The sequence below is a fragment of the Pygocentrus nattereri genome, chromosome 24, assembly GCF_015220715.1.
Source record: "Pygocentrus nattereri isolate fPygNat1 chromosome 24, fPygNat1.pri, whole genome shotgun sequence".
Classification (NCBI taxonomy): domain Eukaryota; kingdom Metazoa; phylum Chordata; class Actinopteri; order Characiformes; family Serrasalmidae; genus Pygocentrus; species Pygocentrus nattereri.
In genome coordinates this window covers 8743191-8761520 of record NC_051234.1, presented here as the reverse complement: position 1 = coordinate 8761520, position 18330 = coordinate 8743191, and the positions used below count along the sequence as shown (strand labels likewise).

The window sequence follows — 18330 nt, the reverse complement described above, 5'->3', positions numbered from 1 at the left end:
CTCAGAACCCTGAGAAAAGAACTGCTCAACAACGCATGAAACCACAGAGAGAGAGAGAGAGAGAGAGAGAGAGAGAGAGAGGGGGAGAGAGGGAGAAAGAGAGAGGGAGACAGAAAGAGAGAGAGGGGAGATAAACAAAAGAGAGCGGGTGAGAAAGAGAGAGAAAGAGAGAAAAGAGAGTGGGAGACAGAAAGAGAGGAGAAAGAGAGAGGGAGTTAAAGAGAGCAAGAAGAGAGAGTGTGATAAAGTGCGTAAGAGAGTGGGGGAGAGAGAGGAGAAAGAGAGAGAGAGGGAGATAAAGAGAGCAAGAGGAGAGAGAGAGAGAAAGAGAGTGGGGGAGAGAGAGGGAGACAGAAAAAGAGAGAGGAGAAAGAGAGAGAGGGAGATAAAGAGAGCAAGAGGAGAGGGAGAGAAAGAGTGGGAGAGAAAGAGAGAGGGAGACAAAGAGAGCAAGAGGAGAGAGAGAAAGTGGGAGAGAAAGAGAGAGAAACAGAGAAAAGAGAGCGGGAGACAGAAAGAGAGAGAAAGAAAGAGAGAGGAGAAAGAGAGAGGGAGATAAAGAGAGCAAGAGGAGAGAGGGAAAGAGAGAGAAAGAGAGTGGGAGAGAGGGAGATAGAAAGAGAAAGGGAGAGAGAGAGGGAGAGAGAGAGAGAAAGAGAGAGAGGGAGACAGAGAGAGCGAGAGGAGAGAGAGAGGGAGAAAGAGAGAGAAAGAAGGTGTGAGTGCCCAAAAATTCTATAGGCATATTGTTTTGAATAAAATCTATTATATAAAAATATATAAATATCTTCTTATGAAAGCCTGATGCCGTATGTGAAAAACGTCGTAAACTCAGCTTAAACTCAATTGCTTTGATATCATTTTCTGTAAGACAGTGTCTGACCTGCATCTGAATCTCTCTCTGTTCTCCACAACACTGTAAACACACTCAAACAGAGGCTGGTTCACTGAAAGACATAATAAAGCTCATTTTCACGCTGCTGAGTTCAGTAAAACTGTTTTATTAATATCCGCCGATGTGTTTACGCAGAAAATGAGTGTGAAGCTGAACACAGAGGAACATCATCAATTAGCCCTGAATGCAAAGCACACTCAACCATTCATAAACTCCCAATTAATGTAATTGATCTGCGGTGTGGGCTCCGAGGCTAGTGGCTGCCCGTTGCCCCTGATGGATTCGGAGTGCCTAAAGAAAGGTCACATGACTAAATCCTGCCATTAATTTCCCAAGACTAATTATTGGAAGCTCACCTATTTCCATCGAGTCCTCCATCAATTACATCTGTAATGAACTTCCTGCATGCAAACAAGCGAGTAGATCTCATTAATTTGTCAGCGAGTTATTTATTCTGATAAACTGTGTAACAAAACTGTTATAAGGCACATAGCTGCGCTTCTAACACCTGATTGGCCACATCAGCAGTTAGCAACATCGGCCCCATACTGGCAACACTACACTAAGCCCTCACTTCACGGCTTGTGCTGGGTTGCCAACATAGGGGCGCTGACTTTGGGAGGGCCCGAATGTGCCCTGGTTTACTGACTGATTGGAGCCCATAGAGTGTGTTTACATGCATTTGATAATCTGATAACTGCAGAAAATCTGATTCTGTCAGTAATCCAATTAACGTGTTTATATGCACTTGAGTAATCAGATAGCGGGGAAACTCCGGGTCTACATGAGTCAGACAGTAATCAGGTTCCCGCTTTACAACCAGCCAATAAACACACAGAAGAAGACGTGACGTAAACGTAAAACTCAAACGTCATGCAGCTTTTTAAAAAAAAAAAAAAAAACACCCTACCTGAAAATATGAACATACATCATCTAGCATATTAGAAGAATATTTAAAAGCTTCATTTTGTCAAGCGTGTATGTGGTTCCAGCGTCGCTCCAAAAGTGTTTTGTTGCGTCTCTCAGCAACACCGTTTACTTATTTCCAGTTCCGCCGTCTGTTTTCACACATGCTCAGACTGAGAAACACGAAAGAAATCAGAGTAAGAGTTTACACTGAGAAATCTGATTACTGCGGAAAAATCCAGCCTCTTTATCTGATTACTTAATCAGATTTCTAGACCTTACTCCGACCTAAGAAAGTGGAGTGTTTACATGACCATTTGAATAATCCGATAACTGCAGAAATCTGATCATGATTGGATTGTTGAGTGCAGGTAAACACACTAACTGAGGCGCACATGTGCCCAGCATTTCACATTATATGCAGGCAACTTACACTAAGTACCTAAGTGTAGCTTTGGCCACAGTGGTGCCAGTAACACTCTGTCAATATATATAAATGTTACCTCAATGTTATAATGTTAAGACATAAAATCTGTTCTAAACACTGAATGTTAAATTCCATGTAAGAAATTTGCACATGAATGCAAAGCAATTCTGTTTATTAAAAATCTTTATTCAGACAGCATCTTAATTAAAAACTTAAACTGCAAAATTTACTTGTAAATAATCACGATCCAAAGCTTGAAGTGTCCAAAGATGTGGCTCACCGAGGTTTCATCTGCATGTGAGGTACAGAAGTGCTGCAGAAGAAGCTTCCATCCTCAGAGACCTTCAAACCACGCAAACCTCAACTTAACAACATGCTCACAAACACTATGGAGGGCAGTCTGCTAACATGAATAGTAAAAAAAAATCATTAAAAATTGCAATAATTAATGCAAAACAAATGTACACACAAATAAAATCTGATGCTTTTCCATACACTAATAACTACAGAATATTCTATATAGGGTTTAAATCAGGAATTGTATCTTTCTGCTTTTATTCGGCAGTTTTGATGCTATTTCACTTTTTATTTACAGTTCTACACTGAAATTATGTTGATGATATTGAAGATATTCATAGAACTAATGTCATAGCAACATTCAAAAGACTTTAATATACCAACATTGAGAACTCGTTATACCTTAATGTCAAATAATGTTGACATACCAAAATTAAGGACAGGCTCAAAACGTATCATAATCTTGAAAATATATTGACGTGTTGGATTATCTGTGCACTAGCTGCTGTGTACTGCCCTTTCAAATCAATTAAGGGCCCACCATGGGCTAAATGATGTGGAATGACCCATAGTGGGCCAGTGTCCAACAGTGTACTGCCCACCCAAATCCAATAAGGGCCCACAGTGCGTTACTGATATATGACCAGTGTTTAGTGACCCACAGCGGGATTGTATCAGGGTATCTGTGGGCTAGCCCAGAGGTGTACTGCCCACCCAAATCTATTAAGGGTCCACAGTGGGGTAGCAGATGTGGGCCCAATGTGGAGATCGTCAGCCCCTCAGCGGACCCATATGGGGGATGGTAAATGATAGATTATAAGTACATCAGCCTTTGTGATGTATAACAGTGCTTTTAAAGGATTCAATGCACTCTATAACTCAACTAAATATTTTCTATAATTACGGTATCTAAAACCTGGTCTAAAAGCCTGCTAAATAGATTCATGTACATTGTAAATATATTACACTGTGTAAATACGTTGCAGCCAACACACCTATACTATATAATCATTTCACAAAAGTGCCTTTGTTTATGCTATCAGGTATGAAATTTTAATATTCGTTTAAGGGATGAGAGGCAGATGATCCGCTGTGGCGACCCCTAAAGGGAGCAGCCGAAAGAAGAAGAAGTTTAAGGGATGAGAGGATATAGACATGCATCAGATTTGTTAACCTAGAATGTGGCAGTTGGTGTTATCACAGTCGTCAGACCCAGAGGGAAAGCCTCAGGGCCTTGTAGAACTTCAGAGACAGCATAATGATTTAAAAATAATACTTTTTTATTTTATTAGCTTATGTGTGTTTGACAGAATCATCAGACTCGCGGGAATTTAACCTCTGCAATATTGTAGCAGTACTCTTATTTCACTGTTGAGTTTTGGTTGGACACAAACTCAGCCACCCTAATACCTTTTTTTTGTTTCATTTGAGCCATTCAGAGAACTTGCTGTTGTGCTCTTGCTGCATAACCCAATTGTGCTTGAGATTCAGACCACAGACTGATGACTGGACGTTCTTCTGCATGACTTTCTGGTGGAGAGCAGAATTCATGGTTCTATCAACTATGACAGGTTGCCCCCAGCCCCAGCAGCAAAACATCCCCATACCATTGCACTACCACCACCATGTCTCACTTTTGGAATGATGTTCTAATTGTGTAATGCTGTTCAAAAGTTCACTTTTTGACTCATCTGTCCTCTTTACAAAAGGTTTGGAGATCATCATGGAAGTTAACAAAGGTGAAATAAGCTTTTATGTTCCTCTTAATTAGCAGTGGTTTTCATCTTGCAACTCTCCAATGGATACCATCTTTGTTTCTTTCTCATGTTCATTTAGCTGGTTTCTTTAGATGTTCATCTCTTTTGTGTTTTCCTGGATATGTTGTCTCTGTGCTCTTGGAGGAACTTTGGTAGACCAGATACTGTTACTGTTTTCACCATTTAGAAATAATGGCCCTCACTGTGGTTAGGTGGAGTGCCAGAGCCTTAGAAATGGCTTTGAAACCTTTTCCAGGCTGACATATCCTGATAACTTCCCTTATCACCTACAGAATCTCTTTTAATCACAGCACAGTGTGCTGCCCCTTGAGTTCTATTAGCCTACTTCATGTTGCCAGAAAGGTTCAATTTAAGTGATGTTTAGATTCATCAAGGTGGGGCAGTAATTAAGCCTAGCTGAGTCTAGTTTGATTGATTCCAATAATTAACTGCATTTTGTTAATCGTTTATTTGAGTTACTAAGGGGCTATGACTTTTTCTTTATTACTATTACTTTTGGATAATTATTTTCCTTCAATAAATGAAGCAATCATTAAAAAAAACTTCTCTGTGTTTACTCAGGCTATCAAATTTAGTTTGATGACCTGAAACAATTACAAGTGACATACAATAAAATAAAAGAAATTAGGAAAGGGTGAATGCATTTTTACGGAACAGTAGGTTATGAAAAAGTTGGGATCAATTAACTCATATGAAACGAGGGCTCTGAGAAAATCCGTAGATGCAAAGAAAGACAGTGAGACTCCTGGGATTTGTGCAGTTGTTTTTAAATGTATAAAGTTGCACAGATATTTTTACCAGTATCTGAAAATATACAACAACATTGAAAGATAAGTAAAATCAACAAGGATAATTCATACCATAAGTCATAAGTAACAATGATCATAATCAAAATTTCCTCTTTTTCCAAGAAACACCTGAGGGAAGCAAATGAAAATAAAACAGTAGAATTATACATAACAATCATGTAAAAAAAAAGAAAAATAACAAAGAATGAAAAAGAGGACGAGCGGAGAGAGAGAGGGGGGGGTAAAGTAGAGGAAAAAAAAGCAAAGATTAACAACAGGGATCACTCACAGTCACACTCATTCGGTTATGTACAGCACATTTGTCCACTAGTGTGCCAGATGGTGGAGGAAAAATAATTAAAAACGGCGTTCTTTGTGAACGTGTGGCCTTTAGAGGAATGTGTGTGTGTGTGTGTGTGTGTGTGTGTGTGTACCAGGTTTATACCATGTTGTAGAGACTTTTCTTCCGTTTCAGGACCAAAACCTGTTTACACTCTTTCACTACTGAGACTTTTATTCCTTGTGGGGACCAAGACCTGTTTATATACTCTTGTTATGGGGACCTTACTTCCTTGTGAGGACCAGAACCTGTATACGCTCTCATTATGGGGACTTTTTGTCCTTGCCGGGACCTAAACCTTTTTATACACTCTCTTTATGGGGACTTTTGTTCCTTGTGGGTACCAAAACCTGCATATTGACTCTTGTTATGGGGATTTTTCTTTCTTGTGGGGACCAAAACCTGTTTATACACTCTCTTTATGGGGTCTTTTGTTCCTTGTGGGTACCAAAACCTGCATAGTGACTCTTGTTATGGGGACTTTTCTTTCTTGTGGGGATGGAAACCTGTTTATGCACTCTCTTTATGGGGTGTTTTCTTCCTTGTGGGGACTAAACCTTTTTATACACTTTTGTTATGGGGACTTTTCTTCTTTGTGGGGACCAGCTTTTAATTTAAATCATAAAATTAAGGTGAAGCCATATTTTAAGGTTAGGGTAAAGTTAAGGTTAAGCTAGTAGTATTTACGGTTAATGTTCGGGTATATGGGACTATGTAATGTCCCCATCATTCATGTGTGTTGTGTGTGTGTGTGTGTGTGCATAACCCTCCACAGTGTATTTCAGTGGTGATGTTGGATTTGGACAGTAAGTGATTAATATGGAGCTGCATGGCTTACAATGCAATAAAAGCACAAGAAAACCAGGGCTTCTTTTCTTTTTTTGCAGCCTACCTGTTCTCTCCTCTCACATTCTGCTTCTGACATCATTCAGCTCTACTCCTTACACAAAAATCTCACACAAACAATATTAAAACAATCTTTTTTTGCATGATACAACATGATTTGTGGTTATTATTCATTTTTTTTTCTTCCAAAAATTAGATTTTTTTTTACTTTCAAAATTTCTTGGTCCTTGTGTGTCCCTCAAAAAGCAAATTCCATTAATGGAATTAATATGACTTTAAAACAAATATTAAGGGAAAAAAATCTGAAAAAGACTATGTATGAAGAGAAAAAAAAAAGAAAATGTAAGAAAAGCTTTGGCCGAAGAGTAAGTATTGAAGAATGATAAAAATTGCTGACGAAGAAACATGAAGGAAAAAGTGGTTTTCTCTTTCTGTCAGAATGGCCTGTGATGCGGCACTCATCCCACAGATTTGGGCCTGAAGGATATTCTATTTTTCCTCACAGAGGAAAGAATGGAACGAAAAAAGGTGCTCTTCTCACAAAAAGTCATTCGTTTATTTTTGATTGTCCGCGGGGGAAAAAAATTAGCACCGGCTCCTCCTGCAGGGCAGGATGTCCTGGCTTAAAGACGTACAATCACAGCATTTACCGTGACATCCTTTACAGGAAAGGAGCCGAGAGTCCGCATCAGGGCTGTTAAGGCTGTTAGCCCTGCATCAGTGTAAGTGTAATCGCGGGCTACTCTGGATGTGTCTGCTGAGTGTCTCGCATGCCACCGTGTTGCTGTAAACAACTCTTGTGTACGATGGGAAGCGGATGAGCCTCTGTGTTGAACACCCAGTCGTCCAGAGGCAGCAGGTCATCATCAGAGAACAGCAGGTACAGATATCTGTAAGTACAACACAAATCCTTAAAATCTGGCTTATAAGGCTAGTATGCTAAGGCATAAAGTAAATAAGACATGAATATCATCCTACATCAATACTTTGTGGATATGGGCCCTGGAGTATGATGGCAACAATGCTAACAAAATCATGCTGAGGTGGTCCTGAGTTCAATCCCCTAGTAATGCCACAGCCATCCTAAAGCAGCAGTCCAAGAAAGTACAACATTCATCTCTCTCTCTCGGTGGGTAGGGTGGTTGTAGTTGGATGTTGTTGTAAGCTTCCAATTAGGGTCGCCAAAGATGCATGTTTAGCTAGCTACAAAAGCTTGCACAAACAATATTTTGCATCATGCACCATGTTTTTTGTTTCATTTTTTTATTCTTTCATTGTATGTATTATTTTATTATTATTTTATGTATTATTAAGCTAAATAAAGGCTTAACTATGACTAACTTGGCCAAACTAAATGATAACTAAATGATAACTAAATCATGGCCAAAAAACATTAACATATTGCACATTTAACCCATCCATGCAGTAAAACACCCACATACATACACACACTAGTGAACACACACTAGGGGGCAGTGAGCACACTTTCCCGGCACAGTGGGCACTAGCATTCAAAAAATTTGGAATTGGCGTTCAATTGTTTTCATATTTCAATACAATATTTCAATACAAAACCATTTTTGTTCCAGATAAATACATAAAATGATTCTAATATGTGAGCGCTGTACAACTTCACACGGTTTAGGTCATTAGTGGGATTCTAGAAAGCTGTAAATAAAAATTAGTTCAGAAAGATGGAGAGCTGTAGAAAGTTCTGTATAGCATCAAGAATTCATTTAAGATAATACAGTAACTAATATTCAGAAGTTATCATATATCAAAAGTAGATCAAATCTTGAGCTATGTTAATTATAGTATCTTCTTCTGCTTTCGGCTGCTCCCTTTAGGGGTCGCCACAGCGGATCATCTGCCTCCATCTTGCTCTATCCACTGCCTCCTCTACTTTTACACCAACCATCTCCATGTCCACCTTCACTACATCCATAAACCTTCTCTTAGTCTACCTCTTCTCCTTTTACCCGGCAGCTCCATCTCCAACATTCTTTGCCCAATATATCCACTATTCCTCCTCATGTTAATTATAGTATATTTTTAATAATTTATCATTTATCAACTTATCAAATTTTTTAAATGTTGAATAAAACTACATTTTGGTGAACAGTCTGTAATAAATCCACATTATATTACAGTGATTATACTAAGTGATTATATTCTATAAAATTACAAAAATGATTCATGTGGCAAAATGATTCCAATGTTTCATTATAAAGAGAACAAAATTAGTCTTGTTTATGGCTGATGGCAGCATGAAGCTACGCACATGACTGCAGTGTGGGCAGAAATGGGTGATTATTAGAGGAAGGCTTGTGTATATATATATATATATATTATCTAAAACCTTGGGTAAAATTCAAAGTCTTAACAGGTTATTAAAAGCCTGAGCGTCTCACGCTCTCCAACTTGTTTTTGCATATTTTTTGGTTTTTTTTTTAAAAAATATATATTGGGGATCCACACTAAATGATTAGGGATCACACACTACTCAACTTTTAGCTGAACTGGTGCGAAACTCACGTTACCAGGAGACCCAAATAAACAAACGTGGAGCATCTCGGTGCTGTTTTCTCTGTCTAAAAAAGCAGCAGGTAAACATGTTTAATTGAGGCTCATGGGTTTAAAAATGTGTTTTAAATGTACATAAACTCGACTGTGCCCTAAACTCAGCTCATTAAAAAGCTTTGCTCCACACGCAAGAGACCTTTCCCCATTTTTCTTTGTTTACTTGCTGTATTTTCTTCTTTTGTGCTCTCAGTTTTCATTGGCTGTTGCAGGAATCTGTTCAAATTGAGTTGTTGAGCAGTGTACACTGATCAAACATGTTTGATAAACTGAATGGTCTGAAATGCGGTCCCTCAAACATGACCCGACTCTCTCTCCAACTGTTGACTCTGACTGACCCAAAAATCTGCAGACTAGAGTCGAATAACACAGACTGAATATCGGGGTTAAAATCATGCAGTGTAACCCCTGTGGGGGAAGTCAGGTGGACACTCTGTATTCTCTTATTTTTGTTATAAAACACAGTCTGTCTGGAATTTAATGACACCTTGGCTTCCATGGCCCCCAAAAAATCGATGTCCAGTTTATTTCACCACGGCAGTCTGTGCCAAACTTTGAGAAAATTGTAGTCTTGACAGCATGTTGTGCTCACCGGAGCGGACTGTGGAACATTGCCGTTGGCAGAATTTTCCGTTGTGGCTCCATTGAAAACAATGGAATATTTACTTTGCCATCGTCCGTCTACCACAAACGTGTGAACACAGCATTAAATATAAATGGATATTTAGCTTTACAGAATGTGTAAACTGCTATTTTAGGCCCTCAGCTCTGATGACTGTGTCGAGATTGAATAAATCTGAGCCCAGTTCAGTCTAACAGCAAACAGCAGATCGCTAGTCAGGATCATTAGCGCTCTCACTTCAGAGTTTCTGACAGGAAGAAGCTCTGCTGCATGTTGTCATGGCTGACTGTAGAGGCGTAAACGTCTCTGATGCCGGAGTATCCGCTGTCCACGCGGCAGTGTTTCTCCAGCGCCTGCAATAAAATAAAAAAAAAGAATAAAAAGATCAGTACACATAAAAATGCTAACATGGCTTACACTGAACGAACGCTAACATGCTAGCATTACCTACCCTTATTCTCATCTGGCTTTCATTCACTACTGACTGAGTCAATTTACTTTATGAATACACAACAATAACTAATAACACGAGAATGTTGCGCTACAGATTTTGCCAAAAGATGCACAACAAATCTGACAGTTGAAGTAAAAACGAGCTGACATGGCAATTTTAGGGACGATTAGCTCATAACAAAGGCAGACATCTACACTGTGATTACGAGCGGCCCCTGTGTTACTCGGGGAAATGAACGTGACAAATCTATTTCAGTTCTCTCCCACTTTATAATTAACATGTCATCCTGTCTGAGAGAGACACGCAAGCTGTATTAATGTGCCGCCTTTAGCCAAGCGTTCATTTGCAAAGGCTAATGGGCATAAATGGCATGTTAGGTGTTCCGCCGCAAATCCCTTTCACCTTGCTTTTCCCACTCGTCCACCTACGGGAGCCAGTTTATACCACCACAGATGAAAATCCCACAGATGTACAGTCACAACACTGCCTTTCGCTGTTTTGGGCTGGTTTTCCCACATGGATTATGCTGCACTGCTGCCGATTTTTCAGTGAAAAATCATAAGCTGAGGGTTAACTACCCAAAACAGCATTTCAAAGCGATACTGTGACAGCATTATGCATCAGAAACTTTTTTGCTGAAAGTCAGCCTGAAAGATTAATCACTTTTATATTAAAATCAAAATTAAAGAGTGCAGTTTTAATCACAAGAGCTGCAAATTTTTTGTTTTAAATTATGGCCTACATTTTCAAATATGTGATCTTAAGTTTTAAGCAGCCAACCAAACCACCATGCCTTGTGACATCACAACCACAACTTACTGGGTGTCTGTCAAACTATATTCAGGGGTCAAGCTTTAAGGTAGAAAAAGTGGATATTCTTCTTGGCAAAGAAACTGCTTTAATAAACAAAGGAATAAAAGAATTTCACTTCCTATTCAAACTCCTGTGGCTATCTGAAAAAATGCCCAGCAAACAAGCTTTTCTTTTGTTCTGAAAGCCGGTCAGAGTTTTCCAGGTCTGGTTACAGTTGCTAAGCTACGAGTGGACATTGTGTACTTAGAGGAATGAATGCTGCACAAAGATTGGTCTGATTTATTTGTGAAACTGCATCGCATTTGTTTGGACATGATAAAAAAGTTTTTAATTCACAGTATCTTGAAGAGTAAAATGCAGGACATTTTACTGTGAAAAGTCTTTTTTAAGTGAAAATACAGATACTTGAAAAAACTAATATTTTTCAAAATTTCTGCGCAATTCAGTCAGTCACTCAGATTTCTTTACAGTGGTGCTGACAGGAACTAGGGGTTGCCATGACTACATCAATGCTTAGAAGAGGTTTTGTCCTGACAGTAAACTCCTACAGATATTCATGTCTTAGTTACCTACATACCTCTCACAAGATAGGGGAGGGAGGGACGCATACATTTCTATTTTTTGATTCAACACTTTTCAACAATATAGCAGTTTTAAGTAACAGCTTAGGAATTAGAACACTGCATCATTTAAATGACCCTTTATTAATCCCACAACAGGTAAATTCACCTCAACATTTAACCCATCTGTGCAGTGAATGCACACACTAGGGGGCAGTGAGCACATTTGCCCAGAGCAGCGGGCAGCCCTATCCACAGATCCTGGGGAGCAGTTGGGGGTCATGTCCTGTCGGCCCAGGGGATCAAACCTTCCGGTCTCAAGGCTGGTTCCCTAACCTCCAGCCCACAGCTGCCCACCAGCCCACTTTAACCCTTATGATAACTATTTAAAGAAACCATTTAAATGTGCATAACTACATAATATATTATATTTACATTTAATTTACATTCTGTATAGACAGGTTAAAGGCTGCACCCCTGACCTTTTTGTTTGTTTGTTTTGATGTTGAAACAAGAAAATATGGAGCAAACATAAAAACAAAAATTGAATCTCTGAAATGAGACTGTACACAACAATAACTTTTCATCAGATTCAAATGATAATAAAATATCTCCTCTTTTACTAAGATACATAATTAGATTACTTAATAATAATAATAATAATAACTTTAATTTATACAGTGCCTCTTAAACCCTATGTTGCTTTACAGAGGCAGGAGAAAAACACAAATGTGGTCTGGATTGAACGTTTAGAATCAGAAATTGTTTTAATTATTCTAAGTGGGAGTTTTATTTGAACTGGAGTGTGTTTTTGTTGCAGATGTCCCACCCACCTCCACCGCCTCCCAGCCCCACTGCCTGTATTTGGGGTCATGGGTCAGACGCCACATGTACATGTAGCTCTCGATGACCTCTGGCCTCAGGATGTAGTAGCGGTCACTCAGTCTGGTTGCTGTCGCCTCGGCCCCTCCATCGAAGCGGAAAGCCTCCGGCCCCAGTTTAGTCGCTGTCAAAACAAAGAAAACGACATGACTAACCAACTCGTTGTGACCTTCACCACCGGAAAAGGCTGCCTGTGAGTTCTGGTTAAATAATTTGTACTATTTTTGCTACTTTGAAAGCCAAATATATCAGAAAAACAGAGACAAAGAGGTTTTCTTGTGCTGCATTTATCTGTTTGTGATAAAGCTACTCTAAAATGTCTCTCATACCACAACTCTACATGTCCATGATATGGTGACTCATTGAGGAGCTTTTAAATGAAGAGCTACCTTAGCCCAGTGAATTAATAACCTGTGAGACATTCAAGTGAACATTTTCAAACTCTTTATGTTTCATGTGCAAAACTTCGGTAGGTTAGGTTATGCTCCTTATTCCATGAAACATCAAACAGCATGGATACTACTACAAGAAACACCATCATAACTCAGGTTGACATGAAAAAACTATACAAATGATACACGACAATATCCAAGTCCAAGCACTTACATAGAAATTCCTGACATACTAATTGAATATGATAAACAGTACTGTGCAAAAGACAGAGACCACACATCATTTCCAGCTGGTTTGCAAGGGTTGCTGGAGCCTATCTCATCACTCATTGGGCGAAAGGCTGAAACACTCTGAACAGACTTACTTTGCTCTGCTTTCCTTTAGCTTTAGCTCAGCTACAGCTACAGCTACAACCACTTTTCTCACATCTCCAGCAGGAAACCTTTCCTCAAAGGTAGAGCAGCTTATTGTAAAATGTCTTTACATGGCTGAAGTCGCTTCTCATTGGCCAGCTTCTTGTTTGAATTTTCCTGTTCCACCTGAAATGGTGCCTGAGGCACCAGAATGTACCTGCTGCACCATTTCAGGTGGAACAGGAAAATTTGAAAGGGAAGCTGACTTCATCTTCATGACTTCTTAGTGTTTGACAGTTTCTCATTGAAGATTAAGCATGTCAGGAAACCAGATGGAGTGATTATAAGTCTGTCTGTCTCCAAATTACCGCAGCATTTGAGATCATTTATTGTTAAACTGTGTTGAACGATCAGCAGAGCTTTATTTTACTGTAAAGGAGGAAATTTTAGTTTTATCTAAAAATCTACGTCTGACGTGGAGCCGCAACAGGGCAGTAAAAGAGCCACATGTTGCCAACCCCTGGGTGGGGGTATTGAACCCAGGCCCTTATCGCTATGAGGTGATAACACAACCCACTGTGTCACCTGTGAGCCCTTCACCATTAAAGAAATATTTGTTAGGAGAACAGAAACACAATTGCACAAGTAGGAAGAAAGTCAAAGGAAAATATGTGAAAAAACTGGAGATGAAAAAAAGATTAAAAGCTACAGAGAAAATGGGCCTCCTAAGAACCACCTGGAAGACCTGGTAGACACCAAAACTGCCCCCATCAGATAAACAGCACTTAAAGCTTTCATCTTTGAGAAAGAGGAGAAAATCAAGCTGGTTAAGATCTGAAAATATCCCTTAGACTTGAAACTTGGACTTGCACACCTGAGACCTGACTCAGACTCGCGCCTCAGAGACACGTCTTGGACTCCTTAAAGTCTTCAGACTTGACTCTGACTTATGTAAAGGGACTTCAACATCTCTGGCATATATAAGTAGGAGTTTTATGTGAGTATATATGACATTCATATGTACATCGGGCAAATAAACAGACATAAATGGCCAGAAAGTGGATTCTGTCTGTGCGACCAAGCAGCAAACACAGTTTTATGTGAACTTTCTGCTTTGAAATGATGAAGGTGACCTACCACTGTGAAAGCTGTGATTTTTTTTTGTTCTGTCTCAGTGCATTTTTGTCCCCTGATGCTACAGCAATAAAAACCACATCAGAAAGTTCAGCATAACAGTTTTTCACAAAGCACTTCTGTCCTATTTGATTTTTCTGCCGCACTTCATCTTTCCAGGAGGACGTTATCCAGTCTGTTAAGTTGTTAAGTTAACAACAGCTCCAGAAGTGCTCCTAGAGGACGACTTTCACTGTCAGCATTAAAAAGGGCTAAATATCAGCCCGTCTTTCCCTCCAAAAGCCTTTAATCCAACAGCTGTGCTTCAATCCGGAGTAGAATCTAATGAGGACGAAAAAAAATGCGATAAAAAAATATTGAGGTGCCTTTTGGGTGCGAGATAAAAAGTAGTTCAAGTAGCATGTAGCGTTTGCCGTATCAGGTTCGACTCCTGAAGGTGTCTAGTTGGACACGTGATTGTTTCTTAAAGCGATGTTTCTCACTATGTGGTGGTTCCAGACATGGATGTGGGAGAAAGCTAAGATCAAACAAGGCATTAGCAAAAAAAAAAAAGAAAAAAAGTCCAGCCTTATTCAGAAATCTTGGTTTCCCTTTTATTCCCACGTTTTCCTCTCGGCTGACCAGCGAAAGGCATCCCCTAAAGGCGGCCACGGGATTTTTTATGCAGCGTTTTGATGTGAGGAGCCAGACGAAGAACCAGCGCGGCCTTGTTTACTAAGGCTTAAAACAGCATCAGCGAATTTAATGGGTTTTCTTAATTTGAACCATTGAACAGATTGGACTTGATGAGGTTTTTTTTCCAGCAAGTTTTGAGCAAGACAGCATTACTGCTGCCCTGCCAGAAACATAATAAAGAATATTTTATTATTTCTTCACACCAGAGACACACGAGCCCCCACTGCCTTTTACGACCATCTTTTACTACCAATTGCCGACTAGCCTCAGCAAAAAAACTAGCCACATTACAAACCTTTTGCTCAAAAACTCAATGTTTTAGATCGAATCAAAGCTTAAAGCAAACTATAACTTAGTGGTGCTTTTTGTGTTTTGTCAAGCCAGGATTTTAAGGATTAATGAGCTTAAAAATGCTAATAATTAATGAAAAGCTAGGCTAGTTAGCATTACCTAAGAGAGCTAGCGAACTAAACCCCAGCAAGCTGTAATTCATTATTTACCAATCTTGCAATTTCTTGTACAATAAAAAAAATAAACCTCTAAGTCTTTCAGACACAACCTTCTTAAAGCATAATGGAATAAACTTTTAAAATGTGTGCCCCTAAGCATCAATAGCACAATGCTAAACCCAGATAACGAGCATATATCAGTGCGCTGACCTGATAAAGTTGGCAACCCACTGACTGTTTGCCACTGCTGGTTCACCCTCGGACCACCCAGATTATTGTCCAACATACAAGCTCTAACTAGTTTTTAATCTCCTCGAACAGATTTTAAATGCACAGAGACTTTTATTTAAAAAAATAAAGTGAGACAAATATGACAAACAGCTGAGAGAAAATGCTGAGCTAGATGAAAATGATCCTATAAACTGATTTAAATAAAGAAAAGAAGGAAGGAGAAATTGGTTAAATTGGGCTGTGAGTGGAAAACAAGCGACAACAAGTGGAATTTTTTGTAACAGTCTACTTAAACACTGGTGGGCCGCCCAGAAAATGCTCAGCAAAACACCAGTGGAACGCCAGCTTTGCCATCAGTGGACCACCATGCTCTTGCTATCAGGGAATATGGACAAAACTCTGCTCAGCATCTTTAAAAGAAAGTGTGTCTCCCCTTTTCCCAAATGTAGTTGATCAGCTGTCTTTAAATTTGCTTCTGGAGCTTCTAGGCTAATGTAGCTAACAAGTAAAGGAAGCTTATGTAGATGTTTTTATTATTTTTTAAATCTTTTAATTTAACTAGGCAAGTGAATAAGAACATACTGTTGTTTACAAAGGTGGTCTGATTAGCATGGTGCTTAATGAGCAGCCTGATTAGCATGGTGATCAATTAGCATGGTGCTAATTACATGACTAAGTGCCGCAAGCTGTTTCTAGTTGTTCAGTAATCTCTAATGGATTTGCTTATGTCGTTTCAGACACCATATAACACACTGCACATTTAAAATCTAATTGCAAAGACAGAATAGTTAGATCTTGTATGCAGGACAGTTATCTGTGTGCTCTGACGGCGGCTGGCATACTGCCAGAAAGGTTGACCTTATAAAGCCAGCAGGCCGATATGTTCTGCTGTACGATACTAACCCGAGCGGCTGTAGGATTCGTGGCATGTATGTGTGATTTCAGCCGCCAGGTCCAGGTAGTGCTGCCTCTTTTCTAGAGTGCCGTGATCCGCACCGATGCCCACCATCCCGCCAGAGAAGCAGGCCAGGTGACCCATCTTGTGGTCCAGGACGCCCCCTCTCCATTCAGCCACGTAGGTCAGCCCTCCTGGAGACTTCTGCACCATATTAGCCTCAATAGCCTGGACAAAAGAAAATATATATTCATCATATACCACAGATATCTAAATATAGACCACATATACCACAGATATATAAACACAGATATCTAATACAGACAAACATAAGGCACTGATTTGAGATACTAGCTGTTAATTATAGCCGAACTTCAGCAAAATATAAAAATTCAGAAGTTGGCTTCTGTTTTAAAGTTTTTAACTGGTACTGTGAAGCTATTACTGTGCTAATTAGGCTACTTTAAGCCTAAATCATCATACTTTTACCTCAGACTGTGTCAAATTGTGGAGTAAACTCAAACAGACTTGTGTGGTGACACTGTATAACAAACTAAAACATCCATAAACATGCACTAAAGTATGTTAGCATAGCTAAAACATAGCCACCACCTGGACGCCTATATTTTGTCTTGAGCTTAGGGAACAACTTGTAACGTTTTTAAGCAAGTATGTGATGATTGCGTTTGGTAAGCACATTGATTGGTGGGGTATTGGCTTCCATTATTTAGCTACATTAGCCTCATAGCTTCAGAGCATCACTTGTCAGCCGGTGTAAAACTAAAGAAGCAGGCTCACACACATTTAATCGACTACATTTGGGGTAAGGGGGAAACTGTGGACCCTGATGAACAAAAAAGCACAGAGCAGCAAGCATTTCGTGCTTCAAGCACGTCGCACGATGCTAATTGCTAAGCTTCCATTAGCTGTTAGCTGCATTAGCCTTGTAGCTCCAGAGCAAAGCTGGTCTAAGCTGGTTTATGCTGGTTTATCCTGGTCTCGTTCTGGTTTAGCTGGTCACCTCATTATAGTCAGGCTGGTTGACCAGCATACCAGCATCTGAAACACAACATATCACTGTTGTCGGAAGAAAGCCTCATATCTCCAATTTTAACGTTTTCCAGTTTTTGACATAATTTGAAAATACCTGTTGCCCTTTACATTGTATGTAAATTTCATGATGAATGGACTTAAAGAAATGAGCCAAAATAATTTGGAAAACCTCTGATACCACTGACTTACATTAAAAGTAAAATAGGTTTTTTCCTTTTCCTGTAAACTTAGCATTTTGGAGATCCAAGGTTTTCTTCCGACAACATCAATATGCTAGTTCTGCTGGTGAGCAGCCGTACTGGTCTATGCAAGTTTTTCTAGCAGGGTAAATTTTGCTAAACTAAAACTTACAGTAACAGTGGTCAGTTAACTTTTAGCATTAGCACTCACTGCATTATTCACTGGTCCTGTTCTTTGAAAGTAAGGGATCATTTTGCAATGCAGCATATTTCAGTGAACATGAAGGCAAGATAACCTGCAAAATGTGGTGGATATTTACAAAACGCACTCATCGCCTGATTACATAAGCAGAAAACCCTGAGTAAGAGAAACAGCTCCCAGAGAAAAGCCAGGTAAGCTCTATCCTGCAAATGCTAGATGCGAAGATTAGCACGGGGCTGCACTCTCAAACTGTACACAGACTGAATCGACAAGAGTTTCTGTCGCAACTTCTGCCGATCTACATACTGCTTTTAGAGCGTAAACTCTTATATCTACTATCTATGCACATACTAAATGGGAACAACAGGCGCACATCGCTCCGGGTGCATACGTTTATGTATGAAATGATTTATGCACGGAATAACACGAGGGGCTGCTCCCTGGAGAATTGAAGTCAAGCCTCATTGAGATTCCATTGGTCTTCCGTAGCGGGAGACTTATGAATCCGTTGAAAAACAATAGGAAAGAAAGAGAAAGGAGCCAAAAAAATCTACATTTTAGAGTTGTTTTCTTCCATA

At 39.6% G+C, this 18330-nt stretch overlaps 1 protein-coding gene across 2 annotated transcripts in view; it reads right to left on the bottom strand.

The window, feature by feature from the left end:
• Positions 1-5053: 5053 nt before the first annotated feature.
• Positions 5054-18330, bottom strand: part of LOC108426368 (mannosyl-oligosaccharide 1,2-alpha-mannosidase IA) — a 323337-nt gene continuing 310060 nt past the window's right edge. For both annotated transcript variants that reach the window (XM_017695791.2, XM_017695792.2), the window contains exons 9-12: positions 16327-16546; positions 12140-12312; positions 9717-9832; positions 5054-7167 (exon numbers count right to left, since the gene is read on the bottom strand). In XM_017695791.2, the coding sequence (XP_017551280.1) occupies positions 7017-7167; positions 9717-9832; positions 12140-12312; positions 16327-16546 (660 nt within the window). In that variant the 3' untranslated portion in view covers positions 5054-7016. The remainder of the gene's footprint in view (positions 7168-9716; positions 9833-12139; positions 12313-16326; positions 16547-18330) is intronic.